Genomic DNA, 26,307 nt, shown 5'->3' with positions numbered 1-26,307 from the left:
CCTCGAACGAAAGCCTTCAGGTTTTCGCAGGCGCAAGGCGCTGCGTACCAGTGACAGGCCTCCAACCTGGCGCCGCGCACAGGCTCGAAAGAGTGACCGACTACAGGGGTGTGTGTTTTGAGGGATTTTGGGGCAATTGGACAGCAGCTGGCGGCCCTAGCGCTTTTTCGAGTCAGACGCAGTACCAACCTCAGAACCACTCCCTTCCTCCAGCACTGTGTTGCCAAAGAGTTGAACGTACTTAGGTGCCGGAGATCGACCTGCCGGCAAGGCGCCCTCTGGTTAGCCGTGCCTCCTTTTGCCCCTCTCTTCCTGGTCGAAATTTCCAAGCGGCTGCGGAAAGGCACGGCTCTCTCCAGTGAATTCCTCCGTCCTTTCTCGTCGCAGTGTGTCAGAACAGGTCTTCCGTGGGCTCCCGGAGCAGTGTCTCGCTTCTCCCCCGTTCAGCCGGTTTTTTGCCTCTCGCGGCCGCCAGGTGCCCCGTGAGAATCTGTTTCGCCTCTTGAGTCACTTCCTTTTGGCCTCTAGTCTCTCTCCATCCTCAATGGCTCTGACATTCAGAGGCCGTTCGCGCTCCTACCCCGGAGCTGCCTTGCTTCTTCTCGTAAGCCTGTCGACTCTGGCGAGCGTTTCGCTCACGGTCCCCGCACTGCTACCACAAATTCCACTGGCGCACGGCGCCTCCGAAAACCCCGTCGATAGCTCGTCAGAAACCGTGAACAGCACGACTACCACGGTAACTACGGCACTCCCCTCTACCGCCGAGTGCTCTGCACCGGTGCATAACCGAGCCTGCACGTTAGACCTCGTCGCGGGGCAGACCGGCAAGTTCACATGCGCTTTCCCTCTGCCGGATTCGGCTTTTACAAAGGCGTACACCACCGATGGCTCGGTGGTCAGCATCACGGAGATTGTTGCCGGAGCCACCACTTCGAAAACCGGTGCCGATGCAAGCATAACGATTCCTACAACTTTTCAAAGCCGCGCATGCTTTGCCATTACCTGTTCCGCCATGGATACAACGCCCGTTCAAACCGCCACCGGCACGCCGAACCGCGAGACCGCCCTGAAGATGGTGAGATACACTTTGCTGGTGCGTGTCAACAAGGGGACCGCCGAGTGCGCTGACGAACCCGCCCTGTTGCCAAGCTCGCAATCGAAGTGAGTGTGAGGAATAGAGCGAGTTTGGAGATACAAGGGAACGAACAGGGACGCAAGGGCAACGTCGAGGACTAGGTGACAAGGGGGAAAAAACTGAAAGGCATAGAAACCACCACACCGGACGGTGAAGTCGCGCGAGAGCATTCGTGGGTAGCCGCAGCATCGGCGAGGCAGCGGGAAGAGGAGGGGTAAAAGGAAACGCGAAAGAACGAGAAGGTATTGCATGTTGCACCTGGTCACTTCCCTTCGCTCGATTATAGAACATTCCGAGATAGGCACCCGAACCCTCGGAAGCTCCGGAGGATCGGCTCTCTGGTTCACTCACCTAGTCCTACGTCTGGTGTCGCACAGGGTATCCACGTACTGCTCCCGAGGCGGCACCACCCTTTGCTTTTTCTGCTGGCCACTGCTCTCTTATCTCTTAAATTATCGTCTTCATGTGACACACTCTGAGTCGCCCGCATGGCATAAGTGAGTGCCTCTGTTATCGACGGTTCTGCGGCCTTGTCAAGGCACCAATGGTTCACTCTCTCATTAAGGCTTTCAATCGTGTGTAACAGTTGCCAACTCGAGCATTCTCAAGTCAACAGCTTCACAGCTCCTGCGCTGAACGAAAACCTCACTGTCGGCATAATGCGACCGAAAGAGATGCATGGGCCATTCCGGCGTATCCGTGATCATGCCTGCGCCGAATCCGGTGGAGGTCCGATGGCCTTTCGTTCTTAAGAGTGACCAGCGCTCACTGCAGTTTTCTCGACGCAGGCGAAAACGAAGTTTCCTTGCGTAGACCAAATAGAATGGAAAACCCCATGACTGCTTCGACTGCGCCGCGCAATGCTCGCGCCACACTATCCGACACACAAATTTGCTGCTAGACGCATCGTCGTACCCCGATCAATTGGTTTGCGAGAATAGAGTCAGGACGTCCACACGTTTCTAGGAGCAAAGGATTGGACAGAAAATTCGTGTCCGTCTACCAAGAAGCAATGCACACATTCTTGCCACAAAAGCACGCTCGCAAACGGCGCTCCGAGTCATTCTGCAGTGCAGCGGGGGTTCTCGCGTTGCAGAAAATGCATCTTCCCCTCGAAGTTCTTTCTCTCGAATACCTGCTTCTTGGAATTGCTTAGGGACGTACATGGTTAGGCGGCAAACTGTACCTCTCCCCGTGCGTCCTCCATGGCCAGTGCGGCTGCGACTGCCTTGCCGGCGAACCTTTCGAGTTTCCCGTGTGCGTGGTTTTCTCTCAAAAAAGCAACTGTTATCAGCCAGGAAAACTGCATTGAGAAGTCCGATCTTCCAGTGAATGCCTGTCAGTTCCCGTGTCACTTGCACACGACAAGGTTTTGCGCGACCTAGCCAGGCACTTTTAAAGACAGAACTCTGTCGGTGCAAAACGAGCAATCCACAAGAGTGACCGAAACACCTTCCCTTTTCCAATGGTCCACGCAAAAAAGCAGACAGGTGGAGCAAACCGTTGAAATGGTCTGACGTCAACTGTCAAAGGCGTTCGCAAGGTTTCGTTTGCGAGTCTCTCCGGTGATGTGCCTTCGAAGGCGTGGTCAGCCTGAAACAGACATGAGACACAAAACAACGGAAGAGTCTTGAACAGTCCTTTGAGAGTCTCTCCTCGACCTTGGCACTTTTCGCATTCTCGATTTCACCGCTGCTTTCGAACGCCAGAGGTTCGATCCCCTGTGTTCCGAAGAAGCGGTGCCGCCATGCACTGCAGTCATCGCTTGAGAGGCGTTGCCGAACCAGAGCCATTCAGCGGTGTTCTCTGCGTAGACTTTGACTGGGGTTCGATTTTTTCGCTGCGGTCGCGCTAGTCCCGGAAAGCGAGAGTGAGAGTGAGATATCAGACTGCTTACTACTCGTCGCGCGAGAGAGCCCCCCGCAGCGTCTCCCCTCACACAGCCCGACATACCTTTGGCGAAATCTGTTCTCTGCGAGACGATCTGTGTGTCTGAATGGCCCTTCTGCCACGCTTTGTGCACAGCCCATGGATTAGAATCGAGGGACAAACGAGCGACAGTTTGTCGCCTCACCGCGCCTTCAGGAACCGGGGGGGCCAAGCGTCACTTGACTCTCCACCCAAGACGAGATCTTTCCATGAGAGACTCGCCCATGTTCTGTCCTTTCTCCTTGTCCAAACCATCTCTTCTGTTTTCAAACGCTTTGACGACGCTGATTCTCCGCCGTGCTGTTTCCCTGCGAAAGGACGAGCGAAAACCTTTCGCAAGACATGCTTCGAGCATCCAGCGCACGCGAGCTTGGTAGACTGCCGTTTGAGGTGTCTAGCGCGCGCCGATTCGGCTGCAGACGCGAGAGCGGCGTTTTTCTCTGCAGCACATTGGGGAAAAACCGTTTTTTCCCCGTTTCCCAGTCTGGAGTCCAAGAGCTATTTGTCCACTAACTGATCGGTTTCCGCAAGTTCCGCTGGCGGGCGCGTCTTTTCCGCTGCTCGTACTCTTTGCTTGTCTGGGCACATCATCCCCCGCTGGCCACTCTGCCGCCGAGGCACCCGAGAAGCGTGCAATCTCTCTCCCCTTTGCTAGTGGACAAACGCTCTCAGTTTTTCTACAGCCATCCTGTCAACTTCGACTGTCCGCTACGGGATTCTCAGAGTCTTCCAGCGAGATTCTCTCGACTTTCCTCACAACCTCCACGCACCGCCTCTCGGCGCCACGGGTTCACGGCGCGCGCGAGAGTTTGACTAACGGATATCACGCCTCCAGGCTTCTCGAGATTCAAAAACCCGCGGGTTTCGTCTGCGGCTTCCGAGCGACTTGTCAGCCACTCACGTGGCGGTGGAGTCTCATACGCGCAAAGGCCTCTCACAGGACAGCGGGCGTCGGGCCGGGATCGCCGCTGTCTTCTTCCCTTGTCTGCTTGAGCGGCCGCGCACGAAGGAAGCCTTTTTACAGACAGGAGCGAAAACTCGAAGGCGATATCGAAGACGAACTGGTGGCAGACGCAAGATAGTCGAAGGCGGGGGAGTCAGTGGTGTATCGGGACCTGGCAGCTCGGCGGCAGCGGGGTTCTGTGTCCGTCAACCCTGGAAACGCGTGCAGACTTCTGCTTTCCTTCGAGGTCTGCCTGTCTGCGCTTCTTCAAGCTTGTTACGCTTTCCGCCAACCTTTTCGTCCGCCTCGCAAGATCTCTCGCTTTCTCGTCCTCCTTTCCCGGCGCGCGCACCGACTCCCCCGCCTCCTCACTGCGCGTGCCGCTGTCTCGGCCCCGTCTCACGCCTTTCTTCTGCGTCGTGGCCGTATATCCTTCAGCTTTCTCTTTGCATTCCTTTTCCCCCTCTCTAGCGTGGCTCGCTTGCCGCTTTCCTCGCCCCCCTGCGGCGAGGCCAGGCGACCTTAGGTTTCCCCTTCCCCGCACTCGCCATGGAGGAGCCGGCGTTTGAGCCGTCGGGCGTTCTCGGGTCGCGCTTTGTCGCTGACGCCGAGGCGCACGAGGACGTTGGGCCTTCGCTGCTGCTTGCACCCGGCCAGGAGGTGTCTGAGAAGGCGAAGGCCGGGGAGGCCTTGCGGCCGGGGCGGATTTACAATCTGCACACGCTCCGCGAGCGCATGATCGGTTTGAATCTTCCGGAAGAAGCCAACGTGAAGAGTCGAGGGCGGCTTCCTCCGACGGTCGTTCCACTCACTCACGACGTCCTCGCAGGCCAGGAGAGGGCCCTCCGCGGGGATGCCGATCGGCTGGAGGCTGGGAGGAAGGACGATTGGGCACTCCATGGACGCGATTCGAGCTCGCGGTCGTCGCACGCGACGGGGCTGTCGAACCTGTCGACTTGGGGGTCGGAAGGTCGCCGCATGCATGCATCCGGCAGGGCCGGCGACCCCACGTGGTTCCTGCGGCGCCGCTGGTGTCCGCAGGACGAGAACAGCGAGTCGGAAACGGCCATTTGCGCCCGAACTGCGTGGATGCACCCGTCGGGAGACACGGCGCTCTTTCCTCCACACGGAAACGGTCCCGACTGGGAGGAGCTCGACGCTGCGGAGCGGAAGGTTCTCGGACCGAAAAATCGGAACTACCATCTCTACGCGCGCAAGGACCATGGCCTTCTCGACCCGCGGACGCGCCTCGACACTCCAGAGGACGGGCAGAGTCTGAAAAGCGACATGGGTTTGGAGTCGACGACGTCGACGTTGGTGTTGAACACGCGCACCCATCGCCTGGAAAGGCGCTCGCGCAACACGGCCCCAACGGAGAAGACGCGAGGGCGGGTTCACTGGCACGACGGCGGAGACGAAGAAGAGGGCGGAGGCCTCGCGAAGGAAGCAGGCGACTTGGGAGACGTCCTGGCCGACGAGAAAGCTCTCAAACAAGTTGCGCTGCTCATGGAAGCCTTCGAGCGGAGCCGGCCGAACGCTGCCGGCTGGGTCTTCCTCAAAGATTTCCGGTGGACACTACACCGAGACCTGCGCGTTCAGGAGATCTTTGGGTTGGAGAGGAAATCTACCGACGTCTTGGAGAAGAAGGGGAGAAGGAAGGAAGAGATCCCCGCAGCGGAAGCCGCCGCGCAGGGACCATTAAGAGCCGTCATGTCCTGGCTAGCCGACACTGTCTTCCGGAACAGAGACGAACCCGTGACGTTTGTAAGCTCAGAGGAGGCCTTCCGCAGCGAGACGCGAGGCGCCACGGGGGTCAAGAGAGAAAAAGCAAGAGGCCGGAAGCCTGCGGAGCTGGCCGAGAAAAAGAGGGACACAACGCCGTGGTGTCGGGGGTGTAGGCTGGAGATTGGTGAGGCGAGAACAGCCGTAGGCGGTTTTTCTTGCCGGCTTCGCGCAGGAGGCAGAGGAAAGCGGGAGAGAGAGGGAACAGTGAGAACAAGGCAGGCACAACTGGTGAGGTAGAAAAGGGAATTGAAAACCCGTGGTCACGCGGAGAGAAGAGCCAGAGGAGGAAGCGCCGGCGGAACCCTTTTTTTTCTGTTTGCTTGTCTTCCGTGAACAGACAAAGAAATCGCAGGTCAAGCTGAATGCAATGCTCGACCAGCTCCGACGGATCGAATCCGATTTGATCTCCAATGATAGAATGATAGACGAGGCGAAGATCCCGTAAGTCTGTCTCGACTTTCTCGGCTCGCGCTGCGTTTTCTCCTACGTAGATTCACTTTTGTCTCTTCTGCTCCCTTTTGTCAGTCTCCTTTCATCTCTTGTCGCGTCACCTTCTGCTCTTCCTCTCTGCTCCACTGTCTCTTCATATCCCTTCTTTCTCCGTTCCTTCTCGCTGTTTACATCTCGTCTTTCTTCCGGGGTGGGAAGTCGTGCGCGTGTGTGGCATTCTTGCCTCTTCCTCCCCTGTGTGTCTCTTACTTTTCTTTCTTGCTTGGCTGGAGTCCTCTGATTCTCACACGCACAGCTTCGACACATTTTCGAAGGCGTTCTGGCCATTCGTCGGCAAGTCTCTCAGCCCCAGCATGTGGCGTCACGGTGTCGGAGTCTACCGCACTGTTGCGACGTAAGTTGCGTCCGGCTCTTGCTTCGTATATATTTTAGACTTTCGCAACTGAAAAAGGAAAACGCTACCTCCGAACTCCTGGACATCGTTCTAAATAGGTCTTTAGATCTAGCGAAGTTGTTTGAAGGCGTAGAAAACGCGCCGCTTTGCACGTCAATCGCTGTGTCGCTTGCGTCCATGCAACTCTTTGTCCCCGTACAAAGATGTACGTAGTATCCACGCATGTACGCATACATATATCCAGCTTCTGTTCACCGTCATATGCACTCATACATACATTTGCATCGACAAATCTATGCGCATGCATGTATGGATATGTGACGGGCCTTTCAATACGCTGGTTCCCGTTTCTCGGCGCGTTGCCTGCTCGGCGCGTTGCTTGTGTTCCTCGGTTCGTTTCTCGCTTTCACGTGGCCTGTGAGGGGCGTTTTCCTTTCTTGTGTCTCGCTCTTCAGACAAAAGGATACGCCGTACGCGTTAACAGCAACGCAGATGATGGTCCGCGATTCTCTCCTTGGCGTGAACATCGCTGCGGATGGTAAGTGAAGCGAAAGCGCCTTTTGGGGGGCGCTGCGAAAACGCATGCGAACTACATTTCACACACGAATGTTTTTATATCTATGAATCGGTGTAGATCTGTGAGAGGCTGTGAGCATGTGCACTGCTGCGAGTCTACACGTATATTTAGTTACACGTCGGTGTCGCGTTCCACGTCTTTGGACCTCTTTGATGTGTTTAGGCCTTTTTCCGGGCGATAAAGCAAGAACCTGACGATGTTTTTCTCGCAGGAGGGGGAGGGTAGAGTGCCTCACGCGTTTTCAGTTGTTCGCGAAAACTCGAAAACGTTGGCATTTTTAGCGTGGGGTACGGTCGGTGCGTGTCTCCTGTGTTTTGCCCTCTGGCCTTCACACCACTTTTGCGCCGCTGGAAAAGTCGCGCCGCGTGTAAATAGGATCAAAACGGAGACTGGAAAATCCGCGAGCGTTCCGTTCCTTGTTTTTCCCTCGGTCTCGCCGCAGCCCGGCGACCGTTCCAGGATTTCTTGTGCGTTTGCGGCGGGTTTTTTTCTGTGCTGCTTTGCGCGTTTGCAGAACTGCGGCTTCCCGACTTTGTGGAGCTGCCTCGGCTGGGGCTGATGGAGAAACCGGATGTTTCTCTCGCCCACGAAGTTGGCAGTAACCGGCTGCTGCAAGAGAAGACTGGGAGTCTCGAGAGGCTGCGCTTCTCGGAAGCTTCGTCGCCTTTCCAGCAGTCGTTCGCCGACGTGGTAAGTCTGCTGGTGCACTCAAAGTTTTTGCAGCGTCGTTGTCGCGGGGGTCTGGTCTTGGAGGCGTGTGTGCCTTCTTTCAGAAGAGGCTCTCTGTGTCGCTTTTTTTCCCCTGCAAAACCGGGTGTCCTCAGGTCCGCCTGGAGAAAGGCTTGGCAGAGTACCAGGTTCTGAAGCAGCAGCTGGATCGCGTGTCGCGGGAGGCCTTCTTGTCTGCGCCGTCCGAGTCGCTGGCCCGATTTCTCGCCGTGGTTCGAGACCGCGCGGGTCACGTCGACACCGCCGAGGAACTTGCCCGAGAAGCCGGGATCTTCCGTGCTCCGCCTGTATTCATGTTGCCCAGCAAGGAACACGCGGATCTGCGTGAGCACCAGAGACGCATGCGTGAGAGGTTCGGCGAAGAAACGAGCGCTTCCGGGCTGCTCGGCGTCAGTGCGATACCAACTGCCCTCGTATCTGACGACGAAGACGAAGACGAAGACTCGCAAGGCCGTAAAAACGGGCTCGCTGTGGGCAGAGCGTCGCCCGTCATTCCCAAGAACCTTCCGCCGCTAAAAGCCGCTCCAAAAGTCAGAATTGTGGCCAAAAGTGTAAGCAAGAGACGGGCGCCAGCAGACGACAGCTCCGAGTCGGAGGCGCAAGTCGACTATGAAGAGGAAGACTCCCAGTCGGGAGGAGGCGAAGCGTCCGACGAAGAAGAAGTGCAAAGTGTCAGAGACGAAAGCGACGGTGTTTCTTCGCTTTCGGAGGACGAGTAAAGACGCAGAGAGGAAGAAGAACCACGAGAGGCGAGGCGGGGAAACGGGGAGAAAACAAAGAGAAAAAGAGGCGGTGGGAAAGGAAACGGCAAGAGAGATAAAATGATGAGAGGGCGACGCGCTTATCGCCTCACAAGGGGAAGTTCCCACTGTTTGTGAGTCAAGCTTCGTGCGTGGTTGGTCTCGTGAACAACCGGAAGAACGGGGACGCGTTTCCAGTGTTTTTCCTCAGACTGGTCACTACCCCGTTCCCCGTGAATCACAATCTCGCCTTCCGCCCACAATTGCCCCGCCAACACCATGAAAACCAGCTTTCAGTATATATTTGTCCCTTTGGAAACAACGAAGAAGTCTTAGCCGAAGAACTCAACGGACGAGCGAGAACAGCGCACACGCAGTCTAGAGCTTGAAAGAAAGGCGAATACACACCAAAGACCTGGAAACGAAAACGCGGGACTGCATATGCGGTTGCAGCAAATACAGAATACCTGTATACGTAAGAAAGGCCACAAGGCTCTCTGCCTTCGCATCCCCAGACAGGCGTGATTGAGATGACGGGCCACGACTGGTGACAAACCTGGACATCTACAGAGAACAATCGAAGTTGTACGCAGTGCCGCATTTTTCGCGGGAGGCACGAAAAGCTGAAATAAGGTAGTGACTGGGATGTGTCGTTTGCAATCAGATCTATACTCCGATCTGTCCATGGGAACCGTGAAGCAAGACATCGCCTGGACAGGGCCTAGCTCCATGTGTGTAGCTGATAAATAAGTTCGTGGTCCTTTTCTGCTTCGCATTCCACACGCGAGGGATCACAGCCCCTGTGCTGTTAATTCTGAAACGTGTCCAGTGCCGTTGGCTGTGGCGAAGGATTCTACCTCGGATTCCCCACTTTCCCCGTGAACGAAAGCACCTTTTGCTAATCGCAGTTCTCCGGAAACCGTATGCTCCCAGAAAAGAGTGTGTACAGCTTCTTTCTGTTCACAGGACTCCACCAAACTTCTTAGTACGAGAACGTAAGGAAGCAGATCGAGGGCAGCCGCCTCTCTTTGAGGTAAGGACGCGATCTCCGGAGGGGGAAATAATCGACTGGCAGGTCCAGAATTTTTTCAGTCGACTCGAAAGTCGGTGATTTACTCCTATCACCTGTTTGAGAGGCTATTGAATTGCGCGTGTGTGTAAAGTGGAAAGTTCCTTTTTGGGGAGAAGAGAGAGCATGGGTCACGACAAGCATATTCGCCGTCGGTGTTTCGGTGGAATCCAAGGTAGGTGTGTTTTTACCCGGATAAAGACAAAAAACCTGCTTGCCTTTCTGTCTGGAAGAAAAAGGCACACGTGCCGTTAGCCTGTATCTCGGCCATGAAAAACAGACAGACGGGGGGCGGCCACCCGCCATCGTTTTCGGAGCATAATGGCTCCGATTTCTCTCGCCGTGTACTTTCGCTATTTACAGACACAAGCTCCCCTTCGGCTCGAAAACGGGCTTTCGGCGCGTGGAAACACACAGAATCGGAGAGGTCGCCATCGTTCGAGACTCGCACAGACGCACTGGCTGGCCCATTCGTCGGGAGACAGAGAGGTCGATTGAGAGAAGTTCTTTACGTAGAAGAACGAATCCGGATAACCCTATCTCTTGTCGGCAAACAGAGCACATGTCTTGAAAAGACAGTTCACTCTGGAATTGTGGAATTCAACTGCGTAACGAGGAGACAGATACCGTGTGCCGATGTAGGAGACCCGCATCCCGACGAGCTTTTTTCTTCTGCGTGCGACCAGTGGCAACGATCCGCCATGAGCGGTAGAAACAGAAACGAAAACAGATCCGGTTACTTTCGGCATCACCTAACGTTCTCTTCTCACTCTCGTTCTCCCTCGTCTTATTGCCGTCCTCTCTGTTGCTCCTATTTTGTGTGATCGTTTTGTCGGATGCCACATATCTTTTTTCCTAGCTGTGGCGTGGGCGGTCACGCAAGTGAGGCCCCTGGAAGCTTCGACCGGCCGGGACTGCACGCAGATGTGCCTGTATCTGTGCTCCTCCATACGCGCCTTTCGTGTCTTATTCCCTCATCTCTTTTTGAAGGGAGCTTTCCGGTCCTCTGACAGTTGTATGTATGTATGTATGTATGTATGTATGTATGTATGTATGTATGTATGTATGTATGTATACATATGCATGCGCAGCGGCGGTTCACATGCGCATTTCAAAATAACTCAGAGGCAGTCCCGAGTTGATGCGGATCGTTACATGCACCGCGTTTTGGGACCACTCGCCATGACGTTTGCTTTCGTTTCCTCTCGCTCATCCCGTTCTTCTCGCGTCTTTTGTGTTTCTCCGCTTCCGTTTTCTTGATCCAGCGCATTTGGCTTCTTCAGGAAAAAAAGACTCGCCATCTGTCGTCGGGGTTCCAACCAAACAACCGCAGAGCAACCACGTGGAACACACTGTGTGACATGAAGCGTGCACGGACATGGATTTCTCGGCCACGAATTGTGTGCCTTTCTGTCCACCTTCTACCTGTGTTGCTTCCACCCCTCTCTCTCCCTCCACCGTGATTCTCCGGCCTGTTTTGCCTTCAACGCACGACACCAAGGCGTCTCCGAGGTGCCCACGGGCAACTTCCGAAGACCTCCGAAAACAAGTTCAACGCCGCACATGCCCAGCGGTTTTCCTCTGTCTTCGTTTTCGCTCCCCAGTCTCCCGTCGTGCAGGCGCGTTAGTTGCCGCCGCTCTCGGCGGTCGTCACGTCCACGCGATCTCTCTCTGGGTCGGCGTACTTGAGGGTCTGAAGCACGCCCACGTGGGGTAGCACGACGGTGGGCGCACTAGCGTGGTTCGCAGGCATGCCGACCAAGTCCTCCACAGTTGTGCATCCCGTGAGCACTAGGCACGTGTCGATGCCGGCGCACTTGCCAAAGGCTATGTCCGTGTCCAGTCTGTCTCCACACACAATGGTTCTCCTGGGGTCGAGGTTGAACTTGTTGAAGAGGAACTGAACCAGCCACGGGCTCGGTTTGCCCACACATACGGCCTGCCGAGAACTGCAGAGCTCGAGAGCCGCCACGGCAGCCCCGTTGGCCGGCATCTTGGCGCCGCCAATCACGTCGTACGCGTCGCGGTTCGCTGCTATGAAAGGCAACGCGCCGTTGTCTCTCTGGAGATACAGCGAAGCTAGACAGAGCTTCGCGTAGGACAGCTGGCGGTCCCAGCCGACGACGACCGCTCCGACTGACGGATCGAGGGCCTGCGCCATGTTGAGGAAATCGCGTTCGGACGAAATCGCGAGGGGCGACGGCGCGGCAGAGCCCGGGGCCAAGGCATGCGCATCCGCTGTAACGGCAGCCATTCCCGCGGCCTCGAACTCTTCTTGCAGACCTTTCTCGCCGATAACCATCACTTTCTCAACGTGGGGATGCGTCAGACGCATGTACTGCGCCGCCGCATAACTGGTGCAAATCATCTGAAGAAAAAGCCACGCGGATCACACGGTTTTCTGGCCGCAACCCTACACACCGAACCCAAACCAGACGCGATTTGAATGCCCGCACCACACCGGGGAGCGCGTACATGCACACGAGATGCATTTATGTGCGCAGAGGATTCTCCCCGCCCTGGCGCTGTGTCGAAAACGAACATCGCTCCACATGTGTGCCGCTACGCCGTGCGTGTCCGGCCAACTGTCCTGCGGTCTTGTGGCCTGCGTCCTTCGCTCGGTGGTCCTCGTTCCTTACCTCCTCTTCGCGGGCCTCGAAGCCCGCTTTTCTGAGGAGCGCGACGCACGTTCGTCTGCTCTTGCTCGCGCCGTTCGTGAAGAAGATGACGCGCTTGCCTTTTTGTCGAAGAGCCTGGAGGGCACTCGGGGCGCCTGCGAACTGCTGGCCGCCCATGACGAGCACGCCGTCGACGTCAAAAAGGAAGGTGTCGTACCGGTCGACAAAGTCCGCGAGAGGATCTGAGGCCGACCCCGCAATCACGCGGTAGCCGTGACGCGTGAGGGCGTCGAGTGAGTCTTGCTGTTGGTCCACGAAGGCCGCAGGGTGTATGGACGGCAGAGAACTGGCGAGCCGACGCTGTTGATCGAGGAGGTGCTCGCGCTGTTGCAGCCACCAAGACGGAAAAACGCGTGCGGGTGTCGAAGAGTCTTGAGGAACGGAAGAGTCGCCCGACTTTGCGGGCGACGCCACGAGGGCCTTCGCGGACAGACGCGACGGGCTGCTGCTCGCCCCGTTCGTGGAGCACGGGTCCACGGAGGCGCGCGCGGCCCCTTTTTCCGCCAAAAAAAGTTCCGTTCTCGCACGCTTCGCAGACGGAGTGGCGCCGCCACAAGCTTCGGCAACACACTCGCGGCCGCATCGTGCGCAGCAGCCGTCGGCCACGCGCGTCGCGCACTCTCTACAGAGACCGGATCTGGCGTCGCGGTTCCGCTCACCGTACGCCGTGGAGACTTCGCAGGCGCTTGACCCAGGAATCGCACCGCGCTGGGTCAAAGCGAGGCAGCCTGCCTTCGAACGCGACTGACACTGGGGCGTGTCGGGCCCCGCGGAAGAGTGAAGAGGGCGAGAAGCTGAACCGCTTCCTGGGCCTGAGGCCGTCTCGTCGTGGGAGAGGATGGAGCCGAGACTCCTCGCGGCGGCAACGCCGCAGGCAGGATCCTTGACGGCGGCCGACATCCTACGCGGTCATGGTCGGGATTTGCCGTCAAAGCTTGTTCTGGATTTGACTATTGGGGGAGAGGGGGGGGGGGGGGGGGATCGAGGGGGGATCGAGAGGCGTGGCGAAGTGGACTCTGTCTCGATTTCTGTGGCGAAATCGGTATTTGCCCGGGGAAAGAGCTCCGGATAGATTTAGAGACAAATGCGTACAGAGGAGCGGCTCCACAACTCTCGCACACTCAAAACGGTGGGGTGTAACCGCCCCAACAAAGCGACAAAAGCGTTGGGTACGAAACCCCGAGACCTTGCCTTTTCAGGTGTCCGGAGACACGCAGCAGGCTCCGGAGACAAAACGGGAACTCGGTCCACAAAGCAAAATAAAACAGTGGCGCCGAAAGAGCGCTTCTCTTGGAAACAGGAGAGATCAAGACGGGAGCAGTGTCCTTTAATCAGATGCTCTGGAAGTTGTCCAGAACGCGACTCGGGTGGCCAGACGCCGTTCACGCCCTTGCCAGTTTTGTCGCCGATGGCGGGTCCGCCAAAACATCAGCAACTGTTTTGTCGTGCCATCCTCTCCCTGTTGCTTCTCGCCCTACTGGTCTTCTCAACCCCTCCGTCCTCGAGCAGACAGAGGTGGGAGGCAACAGCCAGGGTTGAGCTCTGCTTCTGCCTGAAGTGTGAAGACTCCGCAAGTCTTCACGCAGCGGCGCCTTATTGATAGTTCGAGCGTGCGTCGAGGCGTCGAGGGAATGAAAAAGATCGCGGAAGAGGGCTGGTCGGCGGGGCGATCGACTCTCTCTGTTCGCAAGGGAGCGCGTCAGAAGCGTTTTCTCGAAGAGACGAACAAACGCCGCAGATCCCGCGCCAAACACAAACCGCGAAGCGCGCGTTTGTCCCACGGAACGAAGGCGGGTACGGAAAGAGTTAAGATTGAACGGTGTAGGACGAAGACGGCGGGCCTCTTCTCGGTGCTGGCTCTTGTCCTGTGTAAATTTCGGTCCGCGGCGAGCGGGAGACCGTGTGTATTCCCCCCGCGAGAGGCGGCTGCAGTTTAGACAGCTGCGCGGAATCACACAGTCTCTTGCGGAAAACCGCGAATCGAAGGCAAAATAAAGCCAGTTTCGTGGAGAGTTCTGGAGTTAGCCTCCAGGGTTTCGGCAGAGGCGATGCCCCCCCCGAAAAGGTGGTAGCGCGTTTCTCGGAAAAGGGGGTTGGGGGGAGGAGTCCGCGTTCCCGAAGTGAGTTGAACGTGCGCCGGTATTCCTCAGCGGCAACTCCCCTATGTACCGCCAAAGCAGCGAACATCGAGCTGCTCCGCCGTTTGTGCCACTGACGATCATCCCCGCAAGGAAAACGCCTGCGTCCTGACCTCTGTGGAGCCTTACTCATCGGCAGGAAAAAACCGACCCAGCTCAGCTGCGGGAAACCGAGCGAAGCCTTGAGGGAATCGAAGAGCGTTTCTGGGGGCTTGCTCAGACGCCGTGAAAATGCCACAGACAGCACATCATCTCATAATGCGTTTTACAGGGTCCCAACAAAAACAAGTCTGTATCTGGAGTCGGTATTTCGTAACAGGCTCAAAGTGTTCTGCGCATACCGCATGCATACAGACACCACGGAAATCTCGCCCGGGAACAGCCACTCTCGGGTATTTCTAAAACACGGTCACACTGCGTGCCTCCCGCATCAGAAATACAAAGTCATGAGCGGAGGGCCCTTTCTAAACGCAGTGCGCTCGCGTTGAACTGACGTGCCCTGATTATCTTTCTTTCATTACTACGTAGTGTTCAGTAGGTTCCGTTTCCTCAATAGTCATCAGCTTAGCGTACAAAGCCGGCATTGAGAACATGAAGACCATAGCTAGACGATGTATTGTGCCAGGACGGTCACTTTCCCTCGTCTACTCTCATAGGATCTTACAGGCCGCCGACGCACACCGTCACCTCGCAGTGCGAGAAGCGCGTGACTCCCCAGTCAGGGACACGAAACCGGGCTACCGGCACATAGTGCTTTGTCCACAAGAGAACCTCCCTTCGGTAGACGCTGATCCTGTTTGGGTCTCAGGCAGGATGATTTTTTAACAGCTGGTACTCCAAGCTTTCCCCCCGAGTGGCGGCTACAGGAAAGGTACGTCAGTTCGCCCTTTGACCGTAGACCGCGATTCGCGAGGACCGAGGCGCTTCAAGAAACCAGATTGAAATAAAAGACACCACACGAACAATACTTTTCTGAAGGCTGATGGCCTGGGCTTCCCGTCCGCTTGCGATTCTGTGGCTTTCTCCGTATCGGTTTCTGCCACGCCAAACGACTCCTCTTCGCCAAGTGCAAACAGGCCAACTGCGCGACTCCTGTTCACTCATGGGAGTTTGCCTCATCTCGGGTCGCCGCACCGACTGTAGTGTGCGAAAACCATCTTATGGCTTATGTGCGTCCATGACATTCGGCACTGTAGCCGTGCCTGCACCAACTGGCCGTATGTGGGTGCACTGCAGCACTTTAAGCAACTGATACAAGTGGACAGTTACTCCTCTCCAGCGCGTGCGTATCCAGGGAGAACCCAGTCAACCTCTGGAGCGGGATCACCTATCAATGTGTAAGGTGGTCGTCGCACACATCTCGACAAGTTTAGGTACTCCTTTCTGGGGCTGCGCAGCACTAACAGATGACGCTATTACGCAGCCACTGCTCTCACTGCAGCCGTAGCTCGCCGAGTGCCGGGCGTCGAAAAATTGCACGGTTCGCAGGATCTTTACTCCTAGAGTGGTCCCCTTTCGCGTACCACTGTGCAAAGTCCGTTTGAAGGAGAGTGTAACGACAGTTCACCAGAGTCCGAGTATCTTAAACTGTGAAGAAATACTAGCTTTTAACGACGTGCATTGGCACGAATACGCAGAACGCAAACGAAGCCAAAGAAAAGGACGTGCTTTTCACAAGGCTGCAGAACGGCGGAAAACGGGCGAAAACGATTAAAATGCAGGTGCATGCGTTTTGAGACAGTCCCACACGGTGAAACAACAGCCGCCAGCATGTTGCCCGGCATGGGTCATTCGTCCCGGTATGGCCTCTAGGGGTCCCCTCGCCAGAAACCCCGAATGCGCCTCACCAGCGTGCTTCAGTCTGCAGCACATCGGCTTCCCAATTTGAGTATTAACGTCTTCAAATAGTTTGACAAGAGCTTTTCCAAGATGTTAAGACAACGCGCTTCTGCGTATACACACACTTTCCCGTCCCTCGAACGAACACCGTCCGGGCGAAAATGGAACGGAAAGACGCAGTCGCCCCGAGTGCTCGTCTCTCTGGCTGAGCAACCACCGCACTAGAAACCATGTTCTCTACCTAGAGATGGTGAAGGGGGTTGGCACTGTTCGAAAGACACAACCGGCCTGTCGAGGCCGACGATCATGCCGTTTCGTTCCTCTCAACCCCAGAGCCTCCGCAACCAGCTAAAGAATCCGCCGGAGCGTTTCTCCGGAACGGCATTTCGCGATCGACGAGCGTCGTTGTACTTTGAAGCGGTCGCAGGAGAGTTAGCAGACGGACGGCTAGATCCAGCGGAAGATCCAGTCGAGCGCAGCGACGCAGTCGCAGCCGCGGAATTTGACAGGCGAGGCTGCTCCAGAACCAAAGTTAACCTCGTTGGTGAACACTCCTCCCTTCTCTGCCGTCCCAGGGGCGCTCTTGCCTTCGCGTGCCTTGATGGCTTTCACGAGGGACGCCTTCGACGGCTTGGCCGCCTTCGAGGTTCCTCTGGTCGACTTCTTCTGTAAAGACAATGGACACACACAAAAACGGCCGCATTCTTTCACACGGCCGCAAATCCGAGGTGAAAGGTAGTCAGGGTATCAGCAGCAAGCTTCATACAGCAAGGACGGAGCCCTCTGCAGGACAGACTCTGCGTGTTGCCGCAGCCCGTGTTCTCCTTATCCTCTCATCCCCCACGAGTGCACCCGCGCAGTCAGCTCCTCGCATACATTTCGTGGCTCCGCATCGAAGAATATCCAGGCCCCTTCGCCCGCAGGTCCCTCCCGCCGGTGGATCCGCAAGACGCCACGTTGTTTGGTCATAACGAAATCAAAGCCTCCCCCTGGACGGTCATACACCGCCCTTCTAGATCCGTAGTGGTCGACGGCAAGTTCCCTGTCCATGCAGTGCCTGCCGGGGTCATCCTGCCGCCACCAACGCGCCGAAGGCTCGAATGCCGGCCCATTCGACAAAAGAAAAAACCGTGTTCTTCTATGTAGCCCTGGTGTATATACACACGCGGTGTTAGATTCAGATGGTTCGCCACGGATCGGACGGAACCTGCAAAAGACGTGTACCTCAGTGGGTGAGGTCACTAGGGTTGCAGGTCGGGTGATGTGTACGGTTTGCCTTACACTGATGGCCTTCTTGCTAGTTTTCTTGGGTGTAGAAGTCGCGGGTTGTTTGGCGTTTGCCTTTTTTGCGATGCTGCCGCCAGACTTGTTGGAGCTGGACGCGTTCGCCTTCGTTCCACTCATTTGGTTTTTCTGGCGATCCATCGAAACGTTTGCTGACGATTTGTTGATGACCAAGCGGTTTGTGGAACGGTTCTTCGCTCCTGCAACGGCGGGTGTAACAGATGATCCCGCCTCTGCTGGCCTGTGGCGCAGCCGTCGGGCTGAAGAGACGCGCATTTTTATCCAGAACAGAGAGTGCCCGGCCGAAGGCGAACTGTGCGCACCTGCCGACAGAAACGCGACACCACAGGCGTAGAAGGGAGCTCGCCAGCAGCAGGATTTGCAGCGACCCAGCAGAACCAGCAAGACTTTGGAAGACAGTACACGCGCGGATGCGCGCGCGCCGTGCGGCAATATTCAACAAGCCTCAGGAGAAGGGATGTTTGAAAAAAAAATACAGAGCTTTTTTTTAAAAGCCGAGAGATCTGCATCCAGCGCCACTCGCTGCGCGACAACCCACCGAGATAACCCGGAACTGTTCCAGACCCTTTCCTAGAATTTTCGGGGACGTGCGGCACGCGTACGGTTCACCCGAGCTGGCTCCTAGGCTGCGATGCTCGCCTCGCGGTTCCCAGACCCGCGCGAAGCAGCATCCAAACACAATCCCTCTCGCCTCCGTGCGCGCGGCGCGTACCGATTTATCGTAAAACTGCCAACCGCTCAGACATGCATAGACGCCGGGGTGCCAGGCAGGAAGAACCGCCTTGATGGAACAGAGAAAACAAAGGGGCTTCACCGGGCGCCGCCGACAACAACGGACGGTAAGAACCTCTGGGGTGCCTTTAACCCTTGTTGCTGTCGGCTGTAGACGCGAAAGGACGTGTGCACATTTGTTTAGCGCAAAAAACACGTGTACGAGAATTGGGTGGCACAAACATTTGAAAAAGTCGACAGCTCCTCAACAGCCAGGCCGGTTGGACACACACATTTTTGCGACCAGATCTTTCGGGTGTCGCGAATACACGCCACAAATACTGGTCTCGCGGAAAATCCCACAGGATTCCTTGGACGAAAACAAATGTGTGGAGCCTCCCGCACGAAGGCGCAGGCTGCTGGAACGATAAACAAGGCTGGCCGCACGTCAGTGCGGGTAGGGTGGGTTCCTGAAAAAACCACAGTTTATTGACAACGGTTTCGCGCGTTGGCCAACTTAAAATAACGTACACACGCGGAGACCGCCACCAAGGGGGACGCCTGTGCAAGGATGAGAACAGCAGCAGAAAGAGAACGGCTTTTGAAAAAGGCACGATATCTCGTTAGTCCGACGAGAAGCATCAGAATATGCGTAGCCAACTTGAATATGTTTCGAAGGCCACTCTCATGCAACCTGCCACTGTACCGACTGAACGCGAGGAGTGGACGAGCCTCGAGGGTCCAGCCTTCCCAGGATACATCCTGAGTTCCCCAAAAACGTGTTCTCCGTATATCGCTGCAGAACACCTGAAACGGTTAGTCTGATCCATAGCCTCTGCAAAGACAGGAGAGTCAACGGCATCACGCCGCACAGCACCCACTTGAAGTCGATGGCTGCCTGCTCCGTGGCAGTGTGGCAGTGCTTGAAGACAAGATCATACCATATTTTGCGGGCTGTTCTGAACGTTTAACGAGGAGGCCCCGCGCATTCCGTGAGATCCCTGCGTCAGTGGCTCTCGGGAGGAAGTTGGTGAGACTCCTCCGAAAAAACGGCGGCGTATGAAAGTGACGACCAAGCTACAAGAGTGAAACTGGATGTACATTGCATGACTGAAGCTTCCGGGGCTTCTTTTACAGCTTCAGACCGTTGAGAGACGGTTCCGTGAGGACAGTGGGAAGTCCATGCAGATGAAGGTGGGATGCGAGAGCAGACGCGGTACGCCCTGCAGTTCCCCTCATTCCTCCCCCTTGTTTTCCCCTCCGATTCGCTGTTGGCAACCACGGAGCTCCATTAAACATCCGTTTATCACACACTTCTGATCGTTCAACGCTCTCTGGCACCTGAGCGCGCAGCCCTTTGTAGCAGAGGCGCAGACGGAATCTCAGGCTGCTGCTGCCGTGTCGACAAAGGAACGGTCAAGGATACAACACTCCTAGCCAGAACTGCCTCGTTGTTCCCAGGTTCCATCCGATACAGCGACAGAGCTCACCTTAAGATCGAGACTCGAAACACATTCGCGTCCCCCCATTTTCCCGTTTCCCACGGAGCTAGGACGTGCAACTTACCGGCAACGCTCCGCAAACGTCTGACAAACCTTACGTCAGCTGGACCTTCGTTGGGGTTAGAGCTGTGAGCGTGGGAAAACAGCATGATGAAACGCCTCCGTTCACGAATCTCGCTTTCTGGACATGATCGTGCTGTGGATGGGAAGCGAGGTCGTGCCGATGTTACATTTGAACACCACTGTGACAACTCTCCTCGTTGCATCGGGTCAACGTGATGCCAGCTACTCTTTCCCTCCATGACAGTGACGATTATAAATGTTGTATCGCGCTGAACTCCACTATATGCCATGGAGAGCTTTTGCGGCTCGGCAGCTCTGCAATTCTGAGCGTGACAGTTCGCAAAATGGAAACCGCGTCCCCCGGTGGCGTCATGTATTGCTGAAGTCGTGTTTCCCCTCTTGTTCGTCACTCTTTCATGTCTTTGATTCATTTGAGTTTTCCATTTGACACCAATGACTCCAAGCAGGACTTTTAGTCGTTCTTTCCACGACAGGTGCTGGTCGTGTCACCCAAACGTTCTACACACTGCCGTTTCACGCGCGGGCAGTTTGGAGCTTTCTCGTCACAAAGCGGTTCTCAAAATGGCGGACTGGAGGACTACGCTTTCCGGGAAGTTTGTCTTCTCACAATTCTACACTTGTGTGACCTTTTTAAAACGGATCACGCTGGCACCTACACACACACACAGATTCCCGCGGGGTCCGTGACCCTATGCCTTCTCCGCTGGCGTTTGCGCCTTCAGGTTCAAGCTTCCGCTGTTTTGATTCGCGTATTGTTTCTTCGTTCAAAAGGACGCGGCTTACGGCTCGTCTTTTGGACAGGAAATTGTGTTGCTCCTCTCCATTTTCCATCTGAAAGTCCACGTTTTGTCTCGCGCATGCAGCAGGACAGCGGCTTCGCGTCCTGGACCTCCCGGCGAAGTTGCAGCGGCAAAGTCAGAGAAACACATTTTCATAGGCTTTCAGGCTTTTATCCGTTGAATAAGAAAAGACTTTGATGAGAGGATGAGAAAATTTGGGTCCCTGTGTGTCGATCTAGCCTTCGTTTTCCAGGTTCCTCATCCAACGCCGCATGTGGATGCATGCACTCTCGGGTTTCAGCAGCTTTTCTCTTCACGCAGTTCCGTCGATTCGGAAATGCTCTCGTGTTGGCAGCAAATAAACACACGTTGTATCTCTGTAGAACGAAGTTCTGCTCTTTCCGCCTCCCGGTCCTGCGACACACTTTACCCGCGTTGTTCGCAGCGAGAGAAATTTCTTTTCCCGTGCGTGTACGGGTCGCCCCTACCGTCGATGTCTCATCTTTCTTTCTCGTCTGAAGCAAGATCGTAGCGCGTGCTTTTGTCTCCTTTGTAACCCTGTCTGTCGTCCTATCGTTGTGAATTTCTGCTGCCATTCGTCTTCGCCTTCAAACCAGTTCTGCCGATTCAAGAGGCGCATTTCCCCTCTCGCCCCCGCTTCGTGTGTCCCTTTTTCTCTCTCATTGCTCCTTTCCCTTCTCCCAGTGTCGTCTCTCCACGGCGATACGCTTTCGTGGCCCCAAAGTACCTGCCGCCTCAAGCTGTCTTTTGGTGATACCTGCGTTACCCAAAACGGCTCCTGTTGTACCACCAAGAGTGAATAGAAGAACGGAACCGAGGGCGGCCCATAGCGTGTCCCGATCTCTACGAGAAACGAAGAATGGGGCCACCGACTGTCCGCACGCTTCTCCGTTCTTCGCCGTGCGCCCCTTTGTCTCTTCGTCCCTCCCCGAAGTCTCGCGCTCTCTGGCCGCGGCCAACGCGGAGGCGACCACCGCGCTGTGGGTCTCCGGAGGAAACGCGACCGGCGGCGAAGGAGACAACGGAAGGATGGAGGCGGGCATATTCGTGCTTTTCAATCAGGGGGCCGGAGTCGTGGAAGACCGAGAATACAAGAGGGGAACAGAAACTGGGAAACGAGAGACAAAGAGCTGAAGCGATCGATGCATCCCTTGCCGATGTTTCCCTATCCCCACCGGCCGCTGTCAACGGAGCGTTTCCTTCGCATGCTTCGCTTGCTGTTCCTTCCTCTTTCCCTATTTCTTCCTTCCTCTCGCTAGCTTCTGCTCGCTTCCCGCCTGTGTTTTCTTCTCTCTCCAGCAGTTCCAGTCGTGGACCCCGAAACAAAATGCTCGGCATGCCGTCCGTTGTATGTAGCACCGACCCTCGTCTCTCTTTTCTTCCGCTCTCTCGCTGTCTCCACTCATTTGTTTCGTCCTCTTCTCTCACCTCGCCCTCTGCCCTACATCCTCCCTCGGCCTCGCCTCGGGCTTCGACGACTGCCTCTTCTTCCCCTCCCCCCGTCCCTCCTTCCTCTTCTTCATCCTCTTCTTCCTCCTCTTCTGCCTCCTCTTCCTCTTCTTCTCCCCCTGCTGCCGCGGCGTCTTGTCGCTTCTCGTTTCCGTTTCACAACAAAAAGGTGAACCTTTGTGTGACGAGCGTGGACGAAGACAAGGTGTTTGGGCCTCAGTCAGCCTCGAGCCTGGTAAAAGACTTTTCGGGCTTTGAGCCGGATATTGTGTTGCTTCCTCTGGGGTATTTGGACTACAGCAAGATCCTGCAGAAGCACAGCCGAGAGGCGCTCCTGAAGCAAGGCAAAATGGACGCCATCGACGAGGCACTCGTCGCGAGCGTTGCGTGTGGAGCCTACGTGCCTCTCATTCAGCGCATGCTTCTCCTCGAGACGCCCCACTTTTGCGTGGGCCGCTCGAAGCTTTCGGACATCAGTTCCTTAGCCGAGAGGCTCTTTTGGCTGCCTGTGGAGCTCTACAAGCTCCTGGGGAGTGTCATGCTCGGCAGAACGGTGATGATCAAAGTTCAGCGAACGGGAACTGCCGCGCCTCCGAAGGACGGAGAAGAAGAACACGAAGAACGCGAGAAAGCCCTCGCGCCGACGTTCTACAAGACTTTCTACGAAGACAGTCCGCGATTCATGGCCCTCAAAACCCACCATTATCTCCTCATGTGGACCAAGTCGCCTTTCGCGAGACCCGAACCGAAACAGGTCAGTTCCTGTTTCCCGCGACCCGCTTTTTCGGCTTCCGAAAACTCCGCCTTCGCTCGTGCTTCTCGTCGTTAGGTCCGCTGCGTCTGCTCGTTCGGCCTCGCCTGGGGGCAGTGAACGGTGGCGCGATTCAGGCCTGACACGGAAGAACAGATTAACATGCGCGGAGCCTCCTGCGCAGTTCCACGCGACCAGCAATACTGAAGAGAGAAGGACGCATGCAGGAGGCAAACCGGCAGCAAGCGAATACTGAGACCGAGCCTTCTCTGCGCGATTGTTTTGCAAGGACAAACATTTCCCGACCTTTTTTCAGTCGCATCCAACCGTTTGGCAGTCGGCGAAAAGGGCTGCCTTTGAGATGTCCTTCTCTGGTCCGAGAGAGAGACAGCAACCTCTCCTCGCCGCACCTGCTGGCAAAGAATCTGTTTCCATACATCCGAACATCCTGACGGAAAAGGAGAACGGGAGAGAGACATCGGGCAGGGGAGGCAGAGGAAGATAGATTGCGAGAGGGAACCGCCGATACACAGAAGGCGTCCCCGAAGAGCCCTGTTTTTTTTTACATGCATGCGAATCTAATACGCAACTCTCCCCTCCGCTCCCTTCTCTCTTTTCCCGAAGAAGCACACAAGGCAAAACCGTTTCGGAGAGAGTACTCGTGCGAAAATCCAGGAGACTGCGTGTCTCTGCCTGCTTGTCCGAACTTCTTGACGTACCCCTGACTGCTGATGTGTCCGTTCATGTCCCTTTTTGCGAGTGTCCATATTTGTGTGCGACGTGCATGCACTTGATTTTGATTTCTATCAGGAGTGGAAAGACCGCGATTGGTGGACGTTCATTCTGTTTGGCCGTTCTCGCGCGGAGAAGAAGCTGCGCACGGACGCGAAGGAACTGGAGCAGAAATTGCTGGCGGAATTCCCTCCCTCGTTGGCCAAGAAAGCGACGTGGAACATCCTCGTGGTCTCGACTGACTCCGCGTACAGCCAAGTCGTCAAGTACTTCAAACAGATTCCCCAGTGGAAAAACCAAACGCCCTTCTTTGCCGACATGCACGAGCTAGAAGACACCTACACCGCAGCCTATTACTCGGTGATAGTGGTCTACATCTTCGGCCCAACGTTCCTGCTCCTCGAACAGGCGTACAAAGGCACTCGCAAACTCTACAGATTCGTCAAGGAGCGTAAGACCAAAGGCCGTTTTCGAACTCTGTGCACCGAGAAGACGGATTGTGCCTCCCGGTTTGATACCCAACCGTGCAAGTCTCGAGTTGGCGCCGAGGAAACGCATGCGCGAACGCGGGACGGTCTTGTCTGTGCGACTGAGGGACTCGCGAAAGGCGACATCGGCGCATCTCTCTCGTGTTCTCTGCAGGAGTGCTCGCGACGGTATCTGTCAACCTGACAGGCAGGACCGGCCGTACGTCCTTCCGAGCATGCATGCAGTCGAAGCATCTACAACACAGTGCGATTCAGAACCCATACCTATCCACATCTATGCATGCGTGTGCATATATACGGGTGTCTGCGTGAAATTGTCTATTTTGTTGACGCACACCACACACGCGTCGGAGCGTATGTATATACGTCGTCCGGACTTGGCCAGGCGCCTGCTTGTCCCTGTGTGCGCTGACGTGCTTTCAGAGAGCAAAATATCCGTTGGCGGCGACGAATTTTTGGATTTTTCGGAAGAGGCCGAAGGAGAGACAACGCAGCCAGTATCGAAAGCGGGCGGCATCTTCGGGTCCTCTGAAGGTTTCTCTTCCCGTGAGTAGGTTTTCGTCTGCAGCGTGAATGACAGAAGCACAGGAGCGGTTGTACGGCCTCTCCGCCTTTGTCGGGGTATCTTGAGAGACAACGGTCGAAACGCAGTTTCTTGGGAGAGGCTCCTGCGCACGCATGTGCACGCCTTTCTCTTTTCAGAAAAATCCTGTTCCCGACAGCGTCCCTCGAAGCCCCTGTGCATGCACACCGACCTCGCTTCGTGCCGACCTGCGTGTGCATGGCCCCTCCCTGCCTCGCGATCTCTCGTTTCCAACTTGTGCCTTCGGGGCAAGAATCTCTTCACTGAAATGCCCCCAGGTTTTTCTTTGACTTGCGTCTGAGGCGAACACACGCCGTGGATGGAACTCGAGGCTGCTTGCTTTGTTGTTTAGCAAAGCGCGTCGGTGCCAAAAAATCGGGAGACCGGCTCACGTCCCCAGCGGAACGAATATCGAAGCCTTGAGGCCAGTATCGGCGACTGCTTGTTGAAAACTGCGCTCAGATCTTTATTGCAAGACAGCTGCTCCATTTGCGTTTTCACATGCACTCGTGGCACATAGGGGCTGAAAAGGTGCCTTTCTCACAGACGCGCACACTGCAGCACTCGCCCACGCGATAGGTGTTCTACTTCTGCACTCTCAAGCTTCACGAAAAACAGTCCATCTCAGGGTCTGCCTCTATCCAGTCGCTTGAAGGCAGAGTTTACACCACGCGTGACTGGCTGGGCACAGCGTCTAAATCCATCCTGTGGACGTAGAACCTCTTTCATTTGGACGTAGAACCTCTTTCATTTGGACGTAGAACTTTTTGCCTCAACAGGCATGGAAACGGGGAGGCGTGACTGCAGGACTCGGCAAGCCTGTTTTTCGAGTTTTTCTTGCACGCGACGCGCTCCGCGTTTTCACGGGTTTAGCTCGCTGAGACTCGGCAAAAAAACCCCGCCACGACCCGCGCCTGCCGATCCTTCTGTTGAAGCGGCGGGCGCATCGATCGGCGTTTAGCTGGAAGGTCGGACACCACCCTTGAAAAGCGCCGAGACCAGAGTCCACACTGGCACCTTACCATTTCTCTTTTCCATTATGTAGTGTTGTATAGAATCTTCTCTTGGACCACGCGTTGTCTGAATCGTGCACCGTGGCGCCTCTCCAGGCGACGCCAGGGTGGATGTGCGCGAACGCTGCGTGCGGAATCCCCTCTATTCACGCTCTGCTTGCTGCATCTGTGTCTCGCTTCTCGACTTTCGCGAGGCCGATTCTTAGATTCGCCAATGACGCAAAACTCGACCAAAGACACAACACATCACCTTTTTCTATACTCCACACTCCAGTCAGTGTTCTTGCACACGCTCCGAAAATCACTTATTTGCAGATACCACCGTAGAGGCACATCATACAGGTCTAGGTATCCGCATGCCCGTACTTGCATACGCGTATGTACCCACACGTCCATGTGCATCTACACCCGCTTACACATGCACATGTGTTTGTAGAGATATATTGGCGCGCGTGCGGAAGCAGAGACGGCGCAGAGGGAGAA

General features: G+C 55.8%; 5 protein-coding genes across 5 annotated transcripts; 3 read left to right on the top strand and 2 right to left on the bottom strand.

The window, feature by feature from the left end:
- Positions 1–544: 544 nt before the first annotated feature.
- On the top strand, positions 545–1,165 carry NCLIV_042360 (conserved hypothetical protein; the record flags this gene model as incomplete). Its single annotated transcript, XM_003881153.1, has 1 exon — positions 545–1,165. One exon carries the CDS (start codon positions 545–547, stop codon positions 1,163–1,165), a length of 621 nt encoding a protein of 206 aa, XP_003881202.1.
- Positions 1,166–4,556: 3,391 nt separating this feature from the next.
- Positions 4,557–8,661, top strand: NCLIV_042350 (conserved hypothetical protein; the record flags this gene model as incomplete). The annotated part of the gene is made up of 6 exons (XM_003881152.1): positions 4,557–5,771; positions 6,130–6,233; positions 6,538–6,636; positions 7,092–7,174; positions 7,728–7,903; positions 8,038–8,661. The coding sequence occupies 6 exons, from the start codon at positions 4,557–4,559 to the stop codon at positions 8,659–8,661; spliced, it is 2,301 nt and encodes a 766-aa protein (XP_003881201.1).
- A 2,714-nt stretch (positions 8,662–11,375) lies between these two features.
- On the bottom strand, positions 11,376–13,329 carry NCLIV_042340 (putative 4-nitrophenylphosphatase; the record flags this gene model as incomplete). The annotated part of the gene is made up of 2 exons (XM_003881151.1): positions 11,376–12,119; positions 12,391–13,329. 2 exons carry the CDS (start codon positions 13,327–13,329, stop codon positions 11,376–11,378), a joined length of 1,683 nt encoding a protein of 560 aa, XP_003881200.1.
- A 3,524-nt stretch (positions 13,330–16,853) lies between these two features.
- Positions 16,854–17,966, bottom strand: NCLIV_042330 (conserved hypothetical protein; the record flags this gene model as incomplete). The annotated part of the gene is made up of 2 exons (XM_003881150.1): positions 16,854–17,072; positions 17,688–17,966. The coding sequence occupies 2 exons, from the start codon at positions 17,964–17,966 to the stop codon at positions 16,854–16,856; spliced, it is 498 nt and encodes a 165-aa protein (XP_003881199.1).
- Positions 17,967–22,135: 4,169 nt separating this feature from the next.
- NCLIV_042320 (conserved hypothetical protein) lies at positions 22,136–24,782 on the top strand (the record flags this gene model as incomplete). Its single annotated transcript, XM_003881149.1, has 3 exons — positions 22,136–23,011; positions 23,819–24,191; positions 24,652–24,782. The coding sequence occupies 3 exons, from the start codon at positions 22,136–22,138 to the stop codon at positions 24,780–24,782; spliced, it is 1,380 nt and encodes a 459-aa protein (XP_003881198.1).
- Positions 24,783–26,307: the final 1,525 nt, after the last annotated feature.

The sequence above is a fragment of the Neospora caninum genome, chromosome IX (assembly GCF_000208865.1).
Source record: "Neospora caninum Liverpool complete genome, chromosome IX".
Lineage (NCBI taxonomy): Eukaryota > Apicomplexa > Conoidasida > Eucoccidiorida > Sarcocystidae > Neospora > Neospora caninum.
This window is presented reverse-complemented; position numbering and strand designations above follow the sequence as displayed.